Source organism: Protopterus annectens, chromosome 4.part0 (assembly GCF_019279795.1).
Source record: "Protopterus annectens isolate FY-2018-M chromosome 4.part0, PAN1.0, whole genome shotgun sequence".
Lineage (NCBI taxonomy): Eukaryota > Metazoa > Chordata > Ceratodontiformes > Protopteridae > Protopterus > Protopterus annectens.
The window spans coordinates 562,848,004-562,871,395 of NC_056733.1; the positions used below are offsets into that span (position 1 = coordinate 562,848,004).

Below are 23,392 nucleotides of genomic sequence, written 5' to 3' on the forward strand. Positions count from 1 at the left end.
AAGAGCTCCACAAGAAATTCCAGGATGTGGTGAACAGGGGCTAAAAAGGGGTCTATATTTTTAGCCTCTGCCCAGGAAGAAAAACGTTTCCACTTACTAGCATAAGTTTTTCTAGCGGTAGACTTGTGCAATGATAAAATGATTTCACGCACCGATTGGGAGATATCAGGAAGCCTGGCTAGGGTTGGAAGTGGAGCAACCAAGCCGTGAGCTTGAGAGATTGTAGGGAATGATGCAGCCTGCCCCGACTGATGGATCAGGAGGTCTGGAGCTGGGTCCAGAGTCCAAGGCTGCTCGATAAGATGATGATGATGATGAAGGAATGGAAACCATATTTGTCGCTGCCAGTACGGAGCAATGAGGATCATTCTGCAACCCAATATGGTCGCTTTCTGTATCAGCTTGGGAATTAGGGGAAAAGGAGGGAATGCGTATAGAAGTCCCTGAGGCCAATCGTGGACTAGAGCATCTCTGGGGGAATGTTCTGGATGTGGTAGGAGAGAGAAAAAGTTGCCGCACTTGCTGTTGAAGGGGGTGGCAAAGAGGTCGCAGCAAGGTTGCCCGCATTTGCGGAAGATTTGGTCCGCTACTACTTGATTCAGAGACCACTTGTGAGGCATGAGAATAGCTCTGCTCAGCCTGTCTGCTATGACGTTGGATTTCCCAGGGATATGCGTTGCGGTCAGAAACCGTTGGGAAGAGATTGCCCACTGCCAGAGTCTGAGTGCTTCTCGACATAGGGGGTAGGACCTGGTTCCGCCCTGCTTGTTGATGTACCAGACGACTGACATATTGTCCGTTTGAATTGCAATTGTCCCAGTAGGAAGAGAGTCCTGAAGAGCTTGCAACGCTAAAAGCACAGCCCTCATCTCCAAGACGTTTATGTGCAGATGGTACTCTTGAGGTTGCCAGGTACCCTGGACTGTTCTGCCCCCCCCACCTGATCAGGGAGGCATCTGTGGTCACCGTAGCAACTGGAGGGGGAAGTTCAAATGGTCTGCCCAGGGGCACTGACGAGGAGACCATCCACCACGCAAGGTGCTTTTTGCATGTTTCTGTGATGATAATCATGTGAGACATGGGAAGTTGCTGGAAGGACTATTGGGTGAAAAGAAGCCATTGGAGGATCCTCATGTGAAAACGTGCCAGAGGGATGAGTATGACTGCTGCTGCCATGAGACCCAGGGTTTGGAGGACGAACCTGGCTTGAATTCTCTTGCATTGTAACAAGACCTGGACATGCCGCCGAATGACTAACACCCTGTCTGGTGGAAGGCTGGCTAACCTGTCTTTTGCATCTAAGTTTGCGCCTATAAAGATGATAGACTGACAAGGCGACAAAGCAGATTTTTCGAAATTTATAGTGATACCTAGTCTGTCTGTATAGTATAGTCTCTGGCTTGCAGAAGATGATGCCTGGTGGTAGCAGTGAGGATCCAGTCGTCTAGATACAGAAACACCTGGAATCCTTGCTGTCTCAGGTGAGCTGTAACTACTGCCATATATTTGGTGAACACCCTGGGGGCTGTGGTGAGACCAAAGGGCAGAGCTCTGAACTGATAATGGCTGGCTTCCAGCCGGAAGCGCAGGAATCTTCTGGAGCACCTGTCCATTTTGATGTGGTAGTACGCATCCTGAAGATCTATGGAGCACATCCAACTGTCCTGACCCAGGAAGGGTAACATGGACTGTAGCGTGACCATCCGAAACTTCGTTCTTTGTATAGACCTGTTTAGTCTGCTGAGATCCAAAATGGGTCTCCAGTCCCCTGCCTTTTTTGGTACCAAAAAGAACCTTGAGTAAATTCCGGATCCTTGCTGGTCTGCTGAGACTTGCTGGATGGCCCTTTTTCTTAGCAGTTTTGAAACTTCCTGAACTGCTTGATCCCTTAGATTGGGAGGAACATCTGGAAGGGACTTGTTCGACAATAAAGGAGCATGAACAAAGGGAATTCTGTAGCCTCCGGATATAACGGACTGTACCCATTTGTCTTGTGTTATTGTCTTGCCAGGCTCTTGGGTACAGCGATAATCTTCCCCTGACTGCCTCCAGAGGTGAGCAGCCGTGCAACCCTTCAGGGATGCTGGAAGGGCTTGTCAGAGAAAGATTCTCTGCTGCCCTGGTTTTGCTGACCCCCTCTGCCTCGAGGGCGGCGTCTGTTACTGTTCCCTCCTCTGCCCCTGGAGGGAAACTCACCACGTGTGTCCGGCAAGGCTCCCTGGGATTTCCGGAACCACATCTTTCCACTCTTCTGACCCTTGGGATATGGTCTGGAAGGAGTGGAAAAACAGACTCCTACGGCAGAGAGAGTCTTGCCTTCCTGCTCACACCTGGTAAGGGTATCCTTCACCTGTGATCCAAAGAGAGAGGAACCATCAAAAGGGGTGCTGGCGAAGGACGCTCTGAAAGGTTCCGCAAAGTTACATAGCCGCATCCAAGAGTGCTTCCTTAGGGCCACACCTGTGCCTGCGGCTCTACTCGCCCCATCGGCTGCATACGAAATGAGCCTCATGGAGGAGTTTACCACTGAATTAAGAGTCGCCAGCTGGGAGGCTGCCTTAGCCTGGGCCCCCTCAGCTGATGGATCTTGGAGGGTATCTCCAAGCTCTTTCAGGAGATCCCTCTGAAGATGGGTAAAGTGGCACAGGTAATTCAGGGACTGCATAGAAAAGGTCGCTGAAGAGAACATCCGCCTCCCATATCTGTCCATCGTCCTGCACTCCTTGTTAAGGGGATGGACAGATGAAGAAGTTTCAGCCAACTCCTTCTTTGTGGCCGCTGCTACCACCATGGCATCAACGGGGACACCTTTGGTCAAGAACTGTTTGTTCTGCGGTGCAGTAATGAACTTGGCAGGTCTTCTAGGAGTCGGTTCCACTGTGTCTGGAGCCGTCCACGCCTTCCGAGCCACCACAAACATCAGTGGGTCGAAAGGTGGAGACACCCAGGAGGTGGAAGGTCGGGATCCTAACGCGTCCAGGAATACCGACTCATCCTCGGAAGGGCTTAGGGCAGTTCAGTTCCCCCTCTGCCTAAGCATTGCAAGGATATCTGAGAATGAGACATCTTCAGAGGGGGATCTTGGGGACCCTTCTGACTCCTCTAAGTCGGTATCCAACGTGACAGACTCGGGGAAGTCAACATGCTTCCTCTTGCATTTCCTCTTACAAGGTGGCTCCTCTGAATGGTCAGGGGAGGCCTCGGAAAAGGAGGATACACCCAAAGGGGTGTCCTGGAGCGCTGGATCCCCATGCTTGGGGTCTGGAAGAGGGGCAGAGGCTGATGCAGGCACCCTAGGGGAAGGAGCAGATGGAGTTGAACTTAAGGCAGTCCAGTTCCCCCTCTGCCTAAGCATCTCAAGGATGTCTGAGAATGAGACATCTTCAGAGGGGGATCTTGGGGACCCTTCTGACTCCTCTAAGTCGGTATCCGACGTGACAGACTCAGGGGAGTCAACATGCTTCCTCTTGCATTTCCTCTTGCGAGGTGGCTCCTCTGAATGGTCAGGGGTGGCCTCGGAAGAGGAGGATACACCCAAAGGGGTGTCCTGGAGTGCTGGATCCCCATGCTTGGGGTCTGGAAGAGGGGCAGAGGCTGACGCAGGCACAATAGGGGGACTGACTCTGGGGCCAGTACACTCCTCATCACCTCAAAGGCATCCCTGCCCAGACACAGAGATGGCTCCGGTTCCGAACAAACCAGAACCCCTCCCTGTACCAAGGGGGACAGCTCCGAGGCAGATGTGGGAGCCGAGCTCACCTGAGCCGAAGTGCCGAGGGGGAGAGCAGGGTCGGACAAGGGTCCGATGCCACTCACCCCCACGGAGCCGACGAGGGAGTCTCGGCGCCCAGATCCCTCCAGGCACGGTACCATGGAAGGGATCGGAGCTGACGACGGAACCAAAGGAGAAGGTATCGGAGCCGACGGTTCCACGACTCGAACCCCAACGAAATCCAGCTCCGAGGTCATAGGATGAGTCGGAGGAGGAATATCTACAGCTGTGGATGGAGCAGACGCCTGATGAGGGGGGATGGACAACATTTTGGCTAGGCTTGCGATTTTAACAGCCTACTGACCACTCTTTCCAAGTCATGGTCCAAAAGTCTTGAGGACCTAGAAGAGTGAGATGAGCGATGACTATGCTCCGACTAGAGAAGAGGCGACTTCGGAGCCGAACGTATCGACTCCAGAGAAGGAGACCTGGACCTTTTTCGACTCTCAGACAGCTCCGAAGAACGTGTCGGAGCCGACTGGGAGGGAGGAACATCGGTTCCAGCCGGAGCCGAGATGGATGGCATGGCTTCACCCAACAACGGCTCCGAACTGGGAGCCGAAGGTTTAGGTGGCCTAGAAGATTTCACGGGCTGAGCCTTTGCCGGTGAATCTTGGGGTTTAAGCAGACCCCTTAAGATCAATTTGTTTTTGCACTCCTGCAGGACTCTTGGACTGAACGCATGGCAAATCGAGCAAGAGTCCTGCAGGTGCACGGCGCCCAGACAATAAACACAAGAAGTGTGACCATCTGTCAGAGACATCTTCTGACAGCATGAGTCACACTTCTTGAATCCGGACGGCTTAGGATCCTTGGAAAATCCTGAAAGAAGAAAAAACCAAGGAAAAAAAGACACACACCAATGGGTTAAGGTAACAAACCACAATAAAAATACACTACAGATACCAGAACCACTACACTACAACAACTATAAGAACTATAGCTAAACTAACTAACAATAATAAAGGAATTTTTTTTTTTTTTTTTTTGAAGAGAGATAGGGAGAAAAAAGGTTATCCTCCAACTTAAATGGTAACCTTTTAGAGGTAAGGTTATCCTCTAACTTAAACGGAAAACCTTAGGAGGAAGAGAAAAGGGGGAGGGGAAACTCTCTAAATAAAAAACGAGTTTCTGAGGGGAAAAGCCAAGGATTCAGACACGAACACACTATGACACCAAAGATATATTTAAACGAGAATTTCTATGCTAAAATTAACAAGTTTTTATGACAAAAAGACACAATATAAAAGTTTTATACTACTTGAGCCAGTAGAGCAACCTCGCAGCAGAAGCAGCAAACGAGATCTGGGTTTCTAGTGCCAGGCATCATGGGATATGGGGAGGCCTCGAGCCAGTATGTAGCTCTCGAGCTTTAGAAGATGGCCGAGTCAGAGCCGAGGATCGGCTCCGAACCCAACCAGCAAGAATGAAGGCGGGATAGACAACTTAACATCATTCTTTTTGGAGTATATGAAGGATATGCAATCTTTCAACCATTTAGAAAGCGTAACTTTGGATACCAGTCTACCTAGTCTAGCACTAAAAAATGCAATAAACAGTTGATCAAATTTCTTGATAGATTTTGTTCTGTGAAGGTAGAAACACAATTGGCTGTGAATGTCTAATAAGTGCAAATAATATTCACCTTTATTTGAAAATTTGGGAAAGAAAACCGGCAAATTTATAGTCAGATTGATATTTGTCTCCGAAACAACTTTTGGTAGAAAGGATGGATTAGTGCGCAAACCAACTCTGGGTGAAAGGTCAAATATAGTGATTTACAAAATAGTGCCTGAATCTCCGAAATTCTTCCAGCAGAGGTAATAGCTATTAATAACGCTGTTTTCTAATACTAGTACTTTAGCTCATAAATGGCTGCAGGCTCAAAAGGGAGGGTAAATCGAAGTCTGAAGAACCAAGTTGAGATTCCACGGAACATATGGGGAACGTACACAGAGGCTTCGGCATCAAGGTTACTTTCAAAAAGGCCTTGCAAAGTTTATCAGATATTAATGAGGCATCTTGTAACACATTGTGAAAATTTGAAATGACTGCTAGTTGAATCCTGATGGTCGAAGCAGAAGCTCCTTCTTCAAAAAGCAATGTCAAAAACTCTAATATTCTTGTAATGGGGGCTGAAAGAGGATCAATGTCATTATTATGAGCCCAACATGAACATTTTTTCCATTTACTAAAATAAAGCTTTCTAGTGGAGGGTTTATGCGAAGTCAAAATAATCTTCTGGACAGGGGAAGACATAACGTTATGCCTGGTGATCAGTGGAAGTGGAGAATTCACGCTGTGAACTTCAGGTTCTGAAGGTTCGGGTGAACTAATCACTCTGGATGGGGCACGAGATCTGGAGCCAAGTCCAGAGTCCACAGTTGCTGAATCATATGAGGCCAGAGGAAGGGAAACCAAATCTGTCAAGGCCACAATAGGGCAATGAGGATCACCTTACTCTTCAACCTGGCTGCTTTCTTCAGGAATTGAGGGATTAACAGTATTGGGGGAAAGGCATATAGAAGTCCCAACAGCCAATCGTAAAGAAGAGCGTCTCTCAGGGACTCCCCCAGAGGGGGATCAGGGCAAAGTAGCTGCTGCACTTGTTGTTTTGGGGTGATGCAATGAGGTCACAGCAAGGCTTGCCTCAGCAGTGAAAAATCATGTGTGCCACTTTTGGGTTGGGAGGGTGGCCTAATGGTTAAGGTGTTTGCCTTATAAACACAAGGTGCAGGGTTTGAGTCTCACAAGAGATAATTGACTAGGCTTACAATGGCTCGCAAGGGCAGTTAGCTTAATATTAATCTATCTAATCTATGAGTTTTGGGTTGACAGACCACTCGTGAGGAGTGAGAATGCATCTGCTCAGCTAGTCTGCTGTCACATTGGAAGTCTCCAGGATGTGCATTGCTATTAGAAAGTGACTGGAAGAGATTGCCAAATCCCAAACATTGAGTGCTTCTCGACAAAGGGGATAAGACTTGGTTGTTCCCTGTTTGTTGATGTACCAGATGACTGACATGTCTGTCTGGATCGCAATTGTCCCTGGAGGAAGAACATCTTGAAAGGCTTGCAACTCTAATAGCATTGCCACCATCTCTAGAACACTGATATGCAAGCTGGCCTCTGTAAGTGACCAAGAACCTTGGACTGTCTTGCCTGGACAACCCCCCCCCCCACACACACACACACACACACACATCTGATCTGGGAGGCATCCATGGTGACTATGGCCTGGGGTTGGGGTTGTATGAAAGGTCATCCCGTTAGAATATCTGTGGAGTGAACCCATAAGTGAAGACCCCTTTTGCAATGATTGGTTACTAAAATATGATGCGACATCGGCTGAAGAATGGACCATTGAGATACAACAAGCCATTGTAGAATCTTCATGTCGAATCTTGCTAGAGGTACCAAGGTAATGATCACTGCCATAGAACCTAGAGCCTGCAGTACCAGATGTGCAGCAATTGATTTGCTGCTGCTGATCCTCCTGAGTTGTGATTTGATCTTTTCTAGATGGGGAGAAGAAGCGAAGAGAAGCTATGCAAGTGTTTGTATTCAGATTTGCCCCTATAAATTCCAGATTCTTCGTTGGAATCAGATGAGACTACTTGTGGTTTACTGTGATTCTGAGGCTGGCAAAAGTCTGAAGGACATAGTCTCTTGATTTTTCTAAGAGATGCCTTGTGGGAGCAGTGATAAGCCAGTCGTCTAAATAAGGAAACACTCAGTGTCTGCGTAGTCTCAAGTGAGACTCTACCACTGCCATGCATTTGGTGAACACCATGGGGTCTGTAGTGAGATCAAAGGGCAGGGCTCTGGACTGATAGTGACTGTCTCCCAGCCAGAAGTGGAGAAATCTTCTAGAGCGCTTGTCCATCTAGATGTGCTAATACATATCCTGGTGAGCTATTGAGCACATCCAATTGTCCTTTCCTAAGAAGGGAAGGATGGACTGAACCATGACCATCCAGAATTTTGTTTGTCGAACAGATTTGTTCAAAACATTGAGATACAAAATTGCTCTCCAGTCCGTCTTCTTTGGCACTAAAAAGAACCTTGAGTAAATTCCGGATTCCTTCTGATCTGAGGGAACATGTTGGATGACTCTTATTTCTAGCAGTTTATTTTATTTCTATAACTGCCAGTTCCCTCTGACTGGGTAGAACACTGGGGATCCTTTTGAATTTTTAGGGGGAGAGAGTGTAAGGGAATGGTGTATCCTCTGGTAATAATCATTTACACCCAAGCATCTGTAGTTATTTTTTAGCAAGGCTTGTTTGTGCAAGGATAATCGTCCCCCAACTGCTTCTAGAGGTAAGCAAGCAGGCCTCTTTTCAGGTGCGCTGGTACAGTTTGGCAGGGAAAGAATCTCTGGAACCTTGATTTTGCGGGCCACCTCTGCCACATGGATGGCATCTTCCATTGAAACTCCCCTGTCTGCCCCTGGGGGAGGTACCACCATGTGTGTCCAGGAAAGGCCCTTTGGATTTTCAGAACCACATCTTCCCACTCCTCTGGTTCCTAAAGAAGGACCACTGAGGGGGTGGAAAAATGTACACCCACTGCAGAGAGGGTCTTCCCATCTTTCTCATACCTGGACAAGGTCTCTCGAACTTTTGGGCCAAAAAGAGAAGATCTGTCAAAAGCCGCATTGACAAATGAAGATTTGAATGGCTCTGCAAATCCACATAAGTGTATCCAGGCATGTCTCCTTATGGCTATGCCAGAACCCGTTGCTCTAGTTGTCCCTTCAGCTGCATGTGCTATGAGCCTCATGGACAAGTTGGATATGGACTCAAGGGTGGTCATCTGAGAAGCTACCTTTTCTTGAACTTCATCACATATGGCTCCTACAAGGGTATTTGATAACTCCTTAATCAAATCCCTGTGGAGTCTAGTGAAATGTGCCATAAAATCCTATGACCACTGGACAAAGGTCAAAGAAGCTTATACCCACTTCTCGAACCTATCCATCACCTGAGAGTCTCAGCTGGGAGGATGGATGGTAGAACCTTCCTCAGGCAGTTCCTTCTCTGTGGTTGCCGCAACCACCATGGCATCTGCTGTTAATCCTTTAGCTCAAAACTGAAAATCTTTGGGAGCTCAGATAATTTTGTCTGGCCTCTTAGGGGCTTGGCTGTATGGATCAGGAGCTTTCCACACCCGCTACACAATCAGTTTGATGAGATCGTCAGCTGGTGGAGTCTCCCAAGAACTAGATGGGTGAGAGCCGAAAGCTTGCAGGTATACTGACTCCTCGGGGGAAAGATGTTGGGACTTCCAGCCACCCCTCTAATTAAGGATCTCTAGGAAGTCTCCAAAGGAGGCATCTTCAGGAGGTGATCTAGGGGATCCCTCCCCTTCATTGTAGTCAGTATCTTCAGTGACAGATTCTTCCGGGGAATCCAAGTGCTTCTTCTTGCACTTTCTCTTATGAGGGACTTCTTCAGTTGGAAAATCTGAAGAAGTGACAGAAGAGGATAAAACCTGGACAGGTGTATCCTGCACTTTCAGACCTCGCTGTTCCGATGCAGAGGCTGGTTGAGAGTCAGAACGAGAGGAAGGGTCAGGAATCAACTCCGAATGGGGGCAGATAACTGGATGCCCACCGAGGACAAAGCCCTCTCCACTGCCTGGAAGTCAGGTTCTCCTGAAGAGGGAAGGGAGCCCAGAACCCAGGTCACTCCCTGCTCTGAGGAGACCACCCCAATGCCAAAGCCAGAGTGGAGCTCATGCATGCCAAGGTCTCGAGGTGCAGGGATGGCTCTGAGAAAACTGGAATCAAAACCTGCCTCTCGGAACCAACGGCAGAACTCACACACCTGGAGCCCTTCCGTTCCAAGAGGACTGAAGAGCTCATGGTAGTAGTCGTCCCCGGAGAAAAGGATCTGGCTTGAGCCAAAAATGTCAATGCCGGAGGGATCAGAGCCTGAGTCTCCCAAATCAAAGATGGGGTCAGAGAAGGAAAGTTTGTTGAAGTCATGGAAAAATCAATTCCAGAACTGGATGTAGTCAGAACTGAGGACATAGCAGGTAATCATCTTCGCCACAAGAAACTGATCCACCAGCTTTAGCATGTCCAATTTTGATAAGCTCTTGGTGGAGCAAACTGATTGGGTGGATGGAGATTTAGGTCTCTCCAGAAATGGACTAAGCAATTGTCCCACATATGGATCTATAGACGGGGAATATTGCGTTCTTGGAAAAATGTACTCTGGTTCCTGAAGAATTATTTTCAGAACCGTACGTGTTAGTGCAGGTATAGTAGATGGAACCAAGGATGATGGTTCCGAAGTCTTACCTTGTGTTTCTAATATATGCTCCGATGCCAAGGAGGCATGTGGTCTCAGAGCAGAGGCTTTTGGTTCCACAGCCTTTTCTGGACCCTCTAGTTTAGGTTTCTTAGTCACCAGTACTGAAGGAGAGGCCGGTGCCGAGTGACTTTTCTTCTTATGCTTCTCTGTTTTTGAAGAAGAAAAGGAAGAAGGGTCCATCTTAGATTTAGAACCAGATAAGGCCTCCTCAAAAGATGATTTAAGAATGCCCTTCAACATTAATTTATTTTTTCATTCAACTAAGGTTCGGTGACTAAATCCATAGCATATTGAACAGTCTTCTTGAAGATGCAATGAGCCTAAACAATACACACATTATAAATGGCCATCAGAATTTGGCATTTTCCTATCGCACTTCTGTCATTTTTTTAAAGAGAAGTGTCTTTTCCTTTATCAGCCATAACTAACCTACAAAGGAGGAGAAAGGGGAGAAATAACAGTAAAATGCTACTAACAATGGCAGGCCCAGAATACCCAAGGGTACAAGGTAAATGTACATACAGAAATGGAAGGAAGAAGTGTACAGAAAGAGCTACCAGCGATGGTAGACAAAGAATACCAGCAACACACACACACACACACATATATATATATACATATATATATATATATATATATATATATATATATATATATACACATATATATATATATATATATATATATATATATATATATATATATATACATACACATACATACACACATACACACACACACACACACACACACACACACACACACACACACACACACACACACACACACACACACACACACACACACACAGACACATATATATATTAAATTATAAGAAAACTCTTGAAAGTCTACCAACTATGGTAGTGAAGACTTCACCGAAGTTAAGGAAAAGAGACGGAAGGGAGAAATATTTTACAGTAGGCAGTTTCTAAACTAATGTAGAGAGGCTAACAAAGTAACAGAGAGACTATAATAGGAAAACAACTACAGAATTTTAAGATATAATTGTACTTAGCTTGAGAGGTTTGGCAAAGCATCTGGCAGTGGAAGCGGCAAACAAGGTCTAAAGTAAAATGGAGAGGAACACTGTGGGTAGGGAGAAAAGCTTGAGATTTTTTTGTCCTTGCAGGCTGTAGTATGGCTGAGTCAGTTCCTATTTTGGAACTGAACCCACAGGTCAAGGAATAACTGAAGACTGAAAACATCAGATCAAAGTCTGCAGCTGTAAACTATGTACCTACACATGAATTGGTTCATCAATACCCATATTTATGAGGACATGATACAATGCAGTATTTAGGAGTATGGGATAAAAAGGATTATGTTTTGGCAGCTAAGGATATGTGGGATGACACTAAACAAAAGATAACACGAAAACTGAGATATTGGAAGCTCTTGTCTATGGATATGGTTAGCAAGATACAAGCAGTAAAAATGTTTTTAGTCCCTTTAGTTTTATGCACAGGTCAGGCATATTTTTATCAACCAGAGTAGAAGTTGTGGGTAATAATTAAGAAAGAGTTGAAGGATTTATCTGACAGAGGAAGAGGGCAATAGACAACTGGGACAAGCTGAAACCACACTGGAATCAGGGAAGACACAATAAACATTTAACTCAAATCCTGGTGTGTTACAGCCACAGAACGTTTTGAGTTCTGATGAAGTTTTTGTATTATTGAAAGAAAAGCACTTAACCTTGTTATTCTGTCACAATAAATGAACTTTGTGGATTTACGACTGCTTCCATTGGTTTTGCATTTGTGCATTTACTGGGTTGAATGCTCCGTGGCTGTAACACACAGGCAAGTGGGACAAGATGATCCTTCCAACTGAGCAAAGTGGTTTAGGATACCTGATTTAAAGGGATATTTTAGAGTTACGCAGTTAAGGATAATATACATAACACAAGCAGAAAGCTACAATTCAACGTTATAAGAGATGATGATGATGAAGCAAAGCAGAAATTTAAGAAATAAGAACAGAGTAGGATTTTTGGATGCAGATCCTTAAGGAGAATAACAATAGTCCTATAGAATATTATAGTCATAAAGCAGCAAAAAGTATACTAAGAACCAAACCAACACAAGAATGGGGAAAGGAGATTCAGCTGATAGGGATGACTGCAAATAGGGGTACACAGAATAGGCAAGAAGGCTGGAATTTAACAGAGGAACCTGGCAAAGGAACCAAGGTATTGGGAACAACTAATTAGAGAGGAAAGGTAAGAGAATGGGAAGAGGCCAAGAAGATATTTGGACTGCAGGCTAGAGACTGCCTTCCCAGTCGGGGATTGATATCACAGTATAGGCAAAGAGAAAGGGATAGAGGAATCCGAAGTGAAAGACCTGCACTGGTTAAGTTTTTGGTTGAAACTAGAACAGAAACTGTTGTTAAAAAGGGATACTTAGTAGTGCATATAAAATATTGCACAGTAACCATAGGAATCAGTGGAGGTCAGAAAAGAAACAATGGAAAGACATATGCATGGCTCCCAAATGTGCTACAATGTCTATAGGATTTAGGATTTTTGTGTGGCAGTGTTTGATACCCCAAGCAGAGTCCAAAAAGTTTTTCCTTATGTAGACAGTAAATGTTGGAGGTGTGATGAGGAAGAAAGAAAGAAGTACCTGGGAGCATAAGTTTTCGGAGTGTAATGGTTTGGCCGACTTCAAAAATTCCCTACAGAATATTCTATCAGAAATAATGGGTGAGCAAATGAGTGTGACTAAAGAAATGATTTGTTTGAGCTGGGATAAAGAATCTAAATTGCCTAGATATGGCAAGGCCTTGTTAAGTTGAACTTTGGAGGCTGCCAAAAAAGCAATTAACTAGAAAATGGAAATCAAAGTCTAAACCGCCCACACTTGAAGCAGTGAATATTGTAAATGGGATAAAAAGAACATGAACTGGCATCTTTAAAAAAAAGGGTAGGAACAAAACTGCATAGTAAAAAATAGAAATTGTGGGAGCAATACATGTACAAAAATGTTTTGGAGGAGGAATGAGGTCTAAAAAAAAGGTGAGAATTAGGGCAAATTATGTAATGTTGGATTGATTATATTGTATTGAAGACTGTATGTGGTGTATAATGTTTGTAAATGTGCACTTGTTAATATGGTTTGTTTACTTTTATATAAATATACATTTACCTGTGTCACAAGTGATAATTCAGTAAAGGCATTTGAAAAAAAAGACACTTTGCCATCTTCACAATCAAGTTTTGATACTTCAAAGGACCGCTGTCTGCACATCTGGATATAGCCTTTCATTACGTTACTCACATTAGCCTCAGGGCTAATCTCTAAGCATCTGGATCGTTGCACTATTTTTTTATCATGTAAATAGAAACTCCCTTAAAAGTTTTCAGAAGGCAGTAAAACAAAAAGTGAAGATGAACTCTTGACTGCACAGTAGGAGTCTGATTAAGTCAACAAAAGGCAGGTACATAATAGAATACTTTCAAGAAAAAATGGAGATTATATACCTTTATACTTCTTTTTGTCTTCCTCTGTCAGGTGCTCTGTTCTTGTTCTTGTTACGACATTCACATTATTTACAGTGTATACCTTTGAACATATGTTTGAAACAAATACTTTAAACACAGCTGAAACAGTAACAAAACAAAAGCATTTGCTAAATATTTTGTAGTGCTATCACTCCTCAGCAAGACAAAAGCCTTTTTTTAAATGTATCCCCATAATCTGAACAAAAACTCCTCTACCTTCACCCAGTCAGCCCATTGTTCCACAACAGGGGTCAGGCATCCCTGAGAATCTTTATTAGCTTGTCTGTCATATGGCATATGTCAGGTGGCAGGCAGCAGGGCAGTTTGCTGGTCCTGTGGGGTGGCCTACCCTTTCCCCGAGTGAAGCAACCTTCTCGGTGGTTCATATAAGCTGCACCAACACTGCACTCTATGCATGTTTCTGCATGCTGAATTCCCCTCAGCTCACAGTGTGAGGGCACTGATTAGGCCTGAACTCCATGTTGTGTAATGCCTAGTGACCCCACTAGGTGTCACCCCCATCTAATGAGCCAGAGCGGCCTTCCTCCCCTCAAGACAGGCAAGCTGCTAATGACTGCTCATTCACATCCACTTCTGCCATCTCCTAAAAGCGCCCAAGCTACAGTTCGCAGTTGAGTAACTTGTCTTACAGTTAAGACTTCATTCCTCTATGCCACTGAGTTGGATGCAAGACAAAAAACTTAATATCCAAAATGTATTTAAATATCAATGCTTTCAAAAATTTACTTAAATGAAGTTTACTTTTTAGACTTCAGGCAAACTGCATCAATATTATAACATTAAAAAGGAGTAAGAGTGACAAAATCAGAAAATTGTTCCAGTGTTACTAGTCAGTGGAAAAGCTTTATGCATTTGATGTACTTGAGTAAACTGGAAAAACAGAAATGAAAACAGTTCAACTAAAACATGGTATTTTTTTTAACAACAGACTTTAACAGCTGGATTTCGGCCTTACTTCATTACAAATGATTTATCCATCAATCTCCTTACAGGCCTGTTGTGGAAGGACAGTGAAACAAAAAGGAAGTTTTATGTTTTCCAGTAAGTCTAAGATGAACAGAGTAATATGAAGAATAACCATATGGTTTTCAAAACAAAATGAATACATCAGACAAGAATATATCATTACACTAACTAATCTGCCAGTGCATTTTGAATTAACTATATTATTTATCCTGACATATATATATAAAAGCAGCTAAAATACATGTTACCACTCTTTCCAACTAGTTGTCAAAGCCCAAACAAAACTTTTTCTTCTACTGCCTTTGATTGGCTTCTTACATTTTTACATTAAGGCTATAAAAAGAATTTAGATTAATGTCAATGCTTTGCAACAGAATCCTATCAGTTTTAATTGTTTTTCATATTCTAAATTACTCCAGGGACTAAAACTGACAAATATTTGGCTTTTGATTATTTTCTGCCCTCCCACTGGGTATAAAGCTGCATAAATATAAGCTCTGTGGTGCACGCAATAAGTATGTTGCACTATAGTACATACAACTAGACAGCTAGGGGTTCTAATCTCAAGACTGCCAACTGTTTGTGTGAAGCACATCCCCTTTTATGATCCTATAATAATGGTTAAGGTCTTCACCTCATAAAGAAGAGGTACAGGGTTTGTTTCTAATCTGGGGTTATTGCCTAGGCTTAAAATGGCTAATCAAGGCAGTTAGCCTAGTATTATCCTATGATCCTAAACATGGCATTCATATACAAGCTGTACATGTGAACCCATCTCAGTTGTACAAAAGAAGCAATTAATACAGAATATAAGCAGCAAAATGAAACAGATGTCTGCTCTATTTTCCTAATGTTGCAGTTTGCTGCAAGTAAGAATATAATCATATACTTTTCAGATGTTCATATGAAGCTGCCAGCTTCACTGGATTTCCACTTAAACTCTAATGCACACAGTAGGTGGACAAAGCAGTGCTGCTGATTTCAGCTTTGTTTTCCCTGACATCCTACATATTAGTATTTTAAAGATTTTATCCAGTGCCACATCACAGTGTTTAAATTATGTGCTCAGATGAAATCCCAGACTACTTGCTTTTTTTTCCTCCCCTTCTCCACCTGCTTTCTATGCATTTTGTACTTCAGATTTTCATTTTTTTGTTTAATTTGCATGACTTTATCCTTCTTTATAGTTGACATCAGCTGCCAGGTTTCAGTCCAGTTTTTGAACAACATCAAATCTGATTTAAGTATCATTATAAACTCCTTATGTATTCACTATTCTCCTGATATTTGTGACATCTAAATGCAAACTCACGAGCCATGGAGATATTTATATAGTATATATCTATAAAATGAAAAGCTCTTCAGCGTCTGGTCATAATGGCCAAGATTCTTTTCTATGTATACAACAGCAACCTTAGTATTACAAAATTATTACATTTCTTTTCTATCAGTTTTATTACATCTTCAATAACAGCAAACTGCAAGATTTTCTTAAGGTAATAACAAAACACTGTTGAATGTTAAACATTTCAGACAGCTGCTAGCATCAGCTACTTGATTATTTTTATGAGTATTGACAACATTGATGCAGTACCTTGCACTGAACTGCAAACTCAAACTCCTACAATATTTACTTGCATTTTCATAACTGCATTGTCCAGCTAGGCCATGCATACCATCAGCTGAGCCCTGGATAAGAAAAACTCCAAATATTAAAAAAAAAACAACAGCAATGATGTATAATATAAATGATTATTACCAGGTCTTAAATTATTGAAGCCAACAAAAAAGGAACTCCAGAACAAACAAACGAAGTAGGCAAGTCGAAATACTCCAAGTCAAAACAAGAAGTCGTAAACGTATTTTTAATAAGAACGTTTTCGCTCCTGGCCAAAACCAAGAGCTTCCTCAGACAATACAAAAAGAGCGCCAAGTCACTTTTATACAACCCATTCATGATGTCATATCCTACACAAATGCCAAGTTAAACATTTTTATACATTATAAAACAAAAGTTTTAAAAAAGATTTAAAAAGATTTAAACAGAAGTATTTACATTGCCATCTCACTTAAACAAGCAATATTTCCCCTGAGCGGATACTTTATAAACTTGGTATTGATAAAAGCGTACATTTAGTATTAGCCCCACATGGTACCCATACTAAAAGGAAAACATTAATAATTCCAAATGCTCCAAATGTTTAAGAAATTTAAAACAAAATATTTTCTTTATAAATAATTTAGACACTGTCTTTATATAAGAAAACTTATACCCAAACAAACCAGTAGACTAGCTATACACACAAGAAACTAAGGTGTAATGTCCCAAATGACCTGTGTAATATTTCCATTATCTTAAAATACAAAAGTTATCTTAGAAATTAACATTAACTTTTTGGTTTTATGAAAATTCAAGGTTGGTAGGAATTTATATATATACAAAACAACCTTGAGAAAAAGGTCCTTGGGTAAAGGCTGATTTGGGACATTACACCTTAGTTTCTTGTGTGTATAGCTAGTCTACTGGTTTGTTTGGGTATAAGTTTTCTTATATAAAGACAGTGTCTAAATTATTTATAAAGAAAATATTTTGTTTTAAATTTCTTAAGCATTTGGAGCATTTGGAATTATTAATGTTTTCCTTTTAGTATGGGTACCATGTGGGGCTAATACTAAATGTACGCTTTTATCAATACCAAATTTATAAAGTATCCGCTCAGGGGAAATATTGCTTGTTTAAGTGAGATGGCAATGTAAATACTTCTGTTTAAATCTTTTTAAATCTTTTTTAAAACTTTTGTTTTATAATGTATAAAAATGTTTAACTTGGCATTTGTGTAGGATATGACATCATGAATGGGTTGTATAAAAGTGACTTGGCGCTCTTTTTGTATTGTCTGAGGAAGCTCTTGGTTTTGGCCAGGAACGTTATTAAAAATCGCTGACTTCTTGTTTTGACTTGGAGTATTTCGACTTGCCTACTTCGTTTGTTTGTTCTGGAGGTCTTAAATTATAACAAGGTTATGTGTTTGAATAATAGCAAAGTCCAAGAGATGAATTTCTTAAATTCATGTTGAGAACACGACTGATTATGATTAGAGACCTGATCATAACTATTTGCAATATGGAAGAATCCTAGCAGCCAATCAGTTAAAAATGTGCAGCAGTGCAAAGTGTATAACAGCTTTTAAAGCTATAGGTGATTAGGACGGCCCTTCACTTTTAATTGCTGTTGTATGTCAATGCATAGCTTTCACATTATTTTCTCCGGAATCAGGAACTGAGTCATAAGCAATCAGGAGCAATTCTCAGATCAGGTACCCTTTTCAAAAATGCTACAATTTTATTTATTTATTTTTTTATTTTTACATTTGTTTACCGGGAAAGTCTGACTGGATATATGTCCATTTTCAGCGGAGGCCCGGGGAGAAAAGCTCCTAGTCACTTAAAAGATGATACAATGACAGCATTTGTATTACTATGCATTTTAAGAAGCATAAGAAGTCTGTAAATTAATATCTTGCATTATTCTATTATCTAATGACTTAAACTGACATTATTTCAAAATCTACATTCTGTGAAGGACAGCGGACACTTTTAGGTAAATCAGGGGTGAACCTTAAAATCAAGGATAACTGACAAACAATTAGCAGTGAAATAAGTGCTATAGTTTTGAAGCTGTCAGGGACAACTGAGCGATATTTGGCAGCAAGGGGTCTGTTACAGCTTTTAAAGCTGTTAGTTGGTTTCCCATACACTTCTATGGCAACGCAATGTGTGTGGCAGCAGAAAGTTTACTTGGTTAAAACAGTGAGAATTATATGCAATATCCTCTCTACAACAAGCTTGTTATAATTAGCTTTTTTTTACATGCAAAACTTACTATACTAAGGTTATTTTTATTTCAAGTATTGAGTATAATATGCACATGCTGTGCATTCCATTGAAGGTTATGCCTGGATCAAAAAACTGATGTTAAGAAATTCACCTTGACAGCAAAGATCAAGAGGTGAATTTCTTGACTTCTGTTTTAATAACACAAAAAATGGCAATCACTTCAGATCAAGTTGTAATATTTTTATAAAAGGGGGAGATTTAGCTGTGATACAACTCATTAAAAAAGAAAGAAAGAAAGAAAGAAAAAGTGAGATGTGTCAAAGCTTTTAAAGTTCTAAACAACACAATCTAAGTAAAATAATAAAACAAAACCACAACTGGTCACGGACTAAGAAACACTGTTTTTAATAAAAACTTGGTGCTTCAGCTATACAAAAGCCTTCAGAGAGTCTTTGAAGGCTTTTGTATAGTCAAAACGCCAAGTTTTTATTAAAAACAAAGCTTTTAAAGTTGTTGGTTGATTTGCAGTGACTGCACTTCTGACTGATGTTTGTGTGAAATCACAAGATGTCACAAAGCTTTTAAAGTTGTTGGTTGATTAGCAGTGACTGCACTTCTGACTTTTGTTTGTGTGACAGCACAAGATATGTTACTGGTTTTAAAGCTCTCTGGGGACTGCCATATGTGTGGCAGCACAGAGTTTGCTTAGTTTTATAGCAGTAGGTTTATATGGAAGAACCTTGTTACAACAATGTTCAACAAGCATGTTATAGTTAGGTTCTTACATATGAACCTTGCTATTAACAAAGCTATTTTCCTCATTTTTCAGAGCACTCCATATTACAGCAAGATTTGTTTTATTGATCAGATGGTATCCTGGTCTTTGTTTGATTAAGACTATTTATCAATGGGCCAAAACATTTCCTTGCCATTTTAGCTCACATGCTGACCAGATATATTAAGAACAACAAGCTGTGGTATCCGATCTGCGTGGCTTCTTGCATCAGCTTGAATTTTCTGTAAGTAAACTTTTTTTGTTCTTTAGCTGAGACAGTATTGCTAAAACTAGAGGCCACGGCATTTATAACCAGCCTTGTTGGGAGTTTGGCTGTTTTTTAAAAGATTTTGGATCTGTTTTTTTCTGGTTTCTACAGATTTGTTTTACTAAGTGGATGCTGTCCTGGTCTTTCCTCCAGTACAGCTCTTTTTAGCATGTACCTTTAACTCCCAGTAGGTGTGGCTTCAGCCTTTAAAAAATGAAGTTATCACCTTACAGTTCTAACAAATACTCATTGACAGAGGTCAAATATCAATACAATTGTGTTTGCCATTGTGTATGCTTCAAGATAAAATATTCTGATACCTTGTATGTAGTATGGTTTTGTAATTATTAATACAAATAAGAACAAGCAATATTTGACGTCTAGAGGCACAGTAGGAGGTAACTGCAGAAATGCCTGGAAGACTTTATATCACTGGGCTACAACAATTTTTTTGCCATTTTGGCTCATATGCCGATCTGACATACTGTGGACAGGCTTGCGTTTTTCCCCCAACCATCCCATTGTTTTGCTGTTATTATTTTAAAAGCCAGTGTCTTTAGCTTTTGCTCCTTATGGTGATCTGACTACCAATGCCTTCCCCCTTTGATTGCTATTGTCAGTTGTGTACGCTAAGTAATGTCCCACTTACTGTTTTACATAGATCCATAACACTGAGAGCTCACTCAGCAAAAAAGCATTGCTCTTGAGCTGTCCTCCCTTACTACAAATCTTCATTGTCACAAAACTCCATCTGCTTAGCATTCTTGTCTCACTTTGACAGGGTCCTGAATAAATCCTGTACCATCTGTGGCAAATAAAAAATTTATCTTACTGTTTTGTACTTCATTTAACTACTTTACTTGCTGATTTTTGCACTTTAAGTCATTTTCAGGTAACCTGACATTACATTGTTTGGAGATTGCTGGGACTTGTACACTGACAGTGTTACTGTCTAATTTTCTACTTTGTATTTTTGTTGACATCTAATTGTTGTATTCCTGCCATTTTGGCCCTGCTAAAGGGATTCTACACAGTTTCCTTTGTTTTAAGTGCCTGTATAAATTATGCATATTTCACACTTAGCAATGCTTAGTGTTCTTGCCTCTGAAGTGATTTTCTTGCATCACCTGCCATCCAGGCACAATCTAAGTACTGTACTTATATTTAAAAATCTCACTTCCAGAAGATATTTTAGGGATCAACTACTGATTTTTTGTTTTATTTGTGCATTTACCTGCATTTAAGGCTCACATTACTGCATTTACACAAACTATATTGCTACTTGTATGATTGACTTGAAATTGTCTTGTTTAGATCGTTTGTTAAAGTTGTTTTGTGGTGGCATACACTCTCAGTCTTTTTGTGCTTTTACTATAAGTGGACTGGGATATTTCATCTAGTGGCAGTAGGTGGTGACTTCTTCAATCTGAGTAGGAAAACACAGAAGTTTATCTATAAAACTAGTTTTGGGACTGTTACCCACACAGATAGTACTAATACCTTATCCCAGCACCATTTAAATTAATATCCTAGCACTATCAAACTCTAGCTCCTAACCCTGTAGTTCACCCTAGGAGACTGTAAAACCCAGTCCTCAGACTCTAATAGCCCACAATAATACAGGTCCAGACAACAAGGATATGCAATTTCCAAATGTCTCTGTAGCCAGCTTAGTAGATATGGGCATCCTGAGACAATGTAGCAATTGTCTCATGTTCACTGACAACCTTTTAATCCTTTAAGAACCCAACACAGTATGCAAGAGATGTAAATACATAATTTCCTTGTTGGCAAAAATCTGACATATAAACAAATTTGTCAAGAACACACACACTACATCCAGCACACACATAGACCATCTTATGCTGAAGCTCTATAAAGCAATGTCCTCAAATCTCAAAGATCTCCTAAGCCTGAGAACAGCAATACCTATTCTCTGCAATCTATAAAGCATACATCAGAAGTAACACCAAACACCACACATAAGCCAACACCCACTGGGTCCCTGAAAACAAAGTCTATATGGCAAGGAAACGATTGATCCAGGATGATACCCTAGAGTTCATCCATTTGTAAATCACCTTATTTAGAATCCATTACCATATCTTAGCAAGCTGTAAGTCACCATCTGTGTCTCAAGAATCCAACAGCTCTTATCTAGATCTACTGGAGGCACTCTCCATCCAACCATACACTCTATTCATGGGGGATCTTAACTACCCCTCAATAGACTGGGAAACATACATTCCCTCCAACTTACAGGCATAAAGTTTCCTGGACTTTACTAATGCAAATTCCCTCGGTCAGTTAGTGCACACTTCAACCAGTGGATCAAACATACTGGACCTTGTTCTCTACAATATGGAAAAGTGCTACAACCTCTCCCAACCCCCACACCCACGTCACATCCTCAGTGGTGAGGTCAGATAACAAAGTTATCTCATGTGAAATAAAAATCAACTTGGAAACCCAGCAAAACCTGTTACAGTTAGAAACTGTTCTATAACAGGTGTCCTGTTAAGCGGCACTTTGTCACAATTCAATGCCCTGACCAACCCAGGGTTCACAACAGCCTATAAACCATTATTCATAGAAACACTGTACAAACACGTAAATGGCTGCATGGAGGCTGCTGTACCTACCAGAAGTAAGCCCAAAACAAATAAAAAAAAAACACACTGGTGGAATACTAATCTCAACAAGATATATAGCAAAAGGAAAAAAGTCATAGCCAAAGTCAGAAAGAGCAACTCTCATAATGAGAAGAGGTCACTAATAAAACTAAACAGTAAGATAAGAGGAATAATTAAATCCAACAAGGTCAAATACAAGGTCAAGACAGCTTTTCAGGCTAAAGATAATAACAGCAAGGCCTTCCACAGCTATGTCCAACACCTCACAGGTACCTGCAACAATGTGCAGAACTGGTAGTAAATGGTACCACCTTCACTGAGCAGAGTGACACAGTGAATATGATGGCTGACAAATTCAGCTCAAACTTTACCCCCCCCCCCCCCATTCCTCCTGTGAAATTCCTAGGGAGCAGGTCATAACAGCACTCTCTAAGGCTACAAACACAGCCTTAATGGAGCCCGACAGTATCCCAGGTTGCATGCTAAATAGACTGAAACATGACCTATCATGACCTATCAGGACAACTTGAGTCACTTTTCAACTACAGCCTCAAAACAGACTACACAATAAGCAAATGCAGGGTGATAATGATTATCCCACTTCACAAGGGTGAACCATCAAATGACCCTGGAAACTGCAGACCCATTAGTCTGACTAACCTAATATGAAAAGTCATGAAATGAATTCTCATGGAAATGATCAACAAAGACATTGGCAACCTACAGACAATGGACCCATCCCAGTTTTTTTTTTTTCAAAGGAAGGCCATGCCTGGTAGATGTCTTTGAGAAGGTAACCAAGACAATGGAAGAAGGGAAAATTGCACATGCTGCCTACATAGATTTGGATAAGGCACTCGAAACAATGTCCCATTCAGGTATTGTGGGCAAACAATAAATTAGGCAGGGTCACAGACGACTGCAAATTGGGAGCTATCATAAATTCTTTCCTTGTCACTAACATCCTGCAAGAGGGTATAACAAAGACAAATAACTGCTGCCAAAGCCATGGATTAAAACTCAATGCAAAGAAGTGCATTATGGTTGTTGTTGTTGTTTTTCTTTCAGCTTTTCCCGGTTAGGGGTTGCCACAGTGGAACTCCAGTCCGCTAACGATTGGCAGTCGATTTTTACAGTGCCGAGGTGCCAGCCCGACGTCCAACCTTCAACAAAGGCACGCCCATTTACGCATGTCTTTCGAATGCCATTCGACTATGGGGAGGACATGCAGACTCCACACAGAAGGCGTTCCAGCCGAGAATCGAATGGAAGAACCTCTTGCTGTGAAG

General features: G+C 41.6%; 1 protein-coding gene across 1 annotated transcript in view; it reads right to left on the reverse strand.

The window, feature by feature from the left end:
• The window catches only part of ANKRD13A (ankyrin repeat domain 13A), a 1,453,295-nt gene that overhangs the window by 502,962 nt on the left and 926,941 nt on the right, over positions 1–23,392 (reverse strand). Inside the window, exon 8 of the mRNA XM_044068498.1 lies at positions 13,583–13,664. Within this exon, the coding sequence (XP_043924433.1) occupies positions 13,583–13,664 (82 nt within the window). The remainder of the gene's footprint in view (positions 1–13,582; positions 13,665–23,392) is intronic.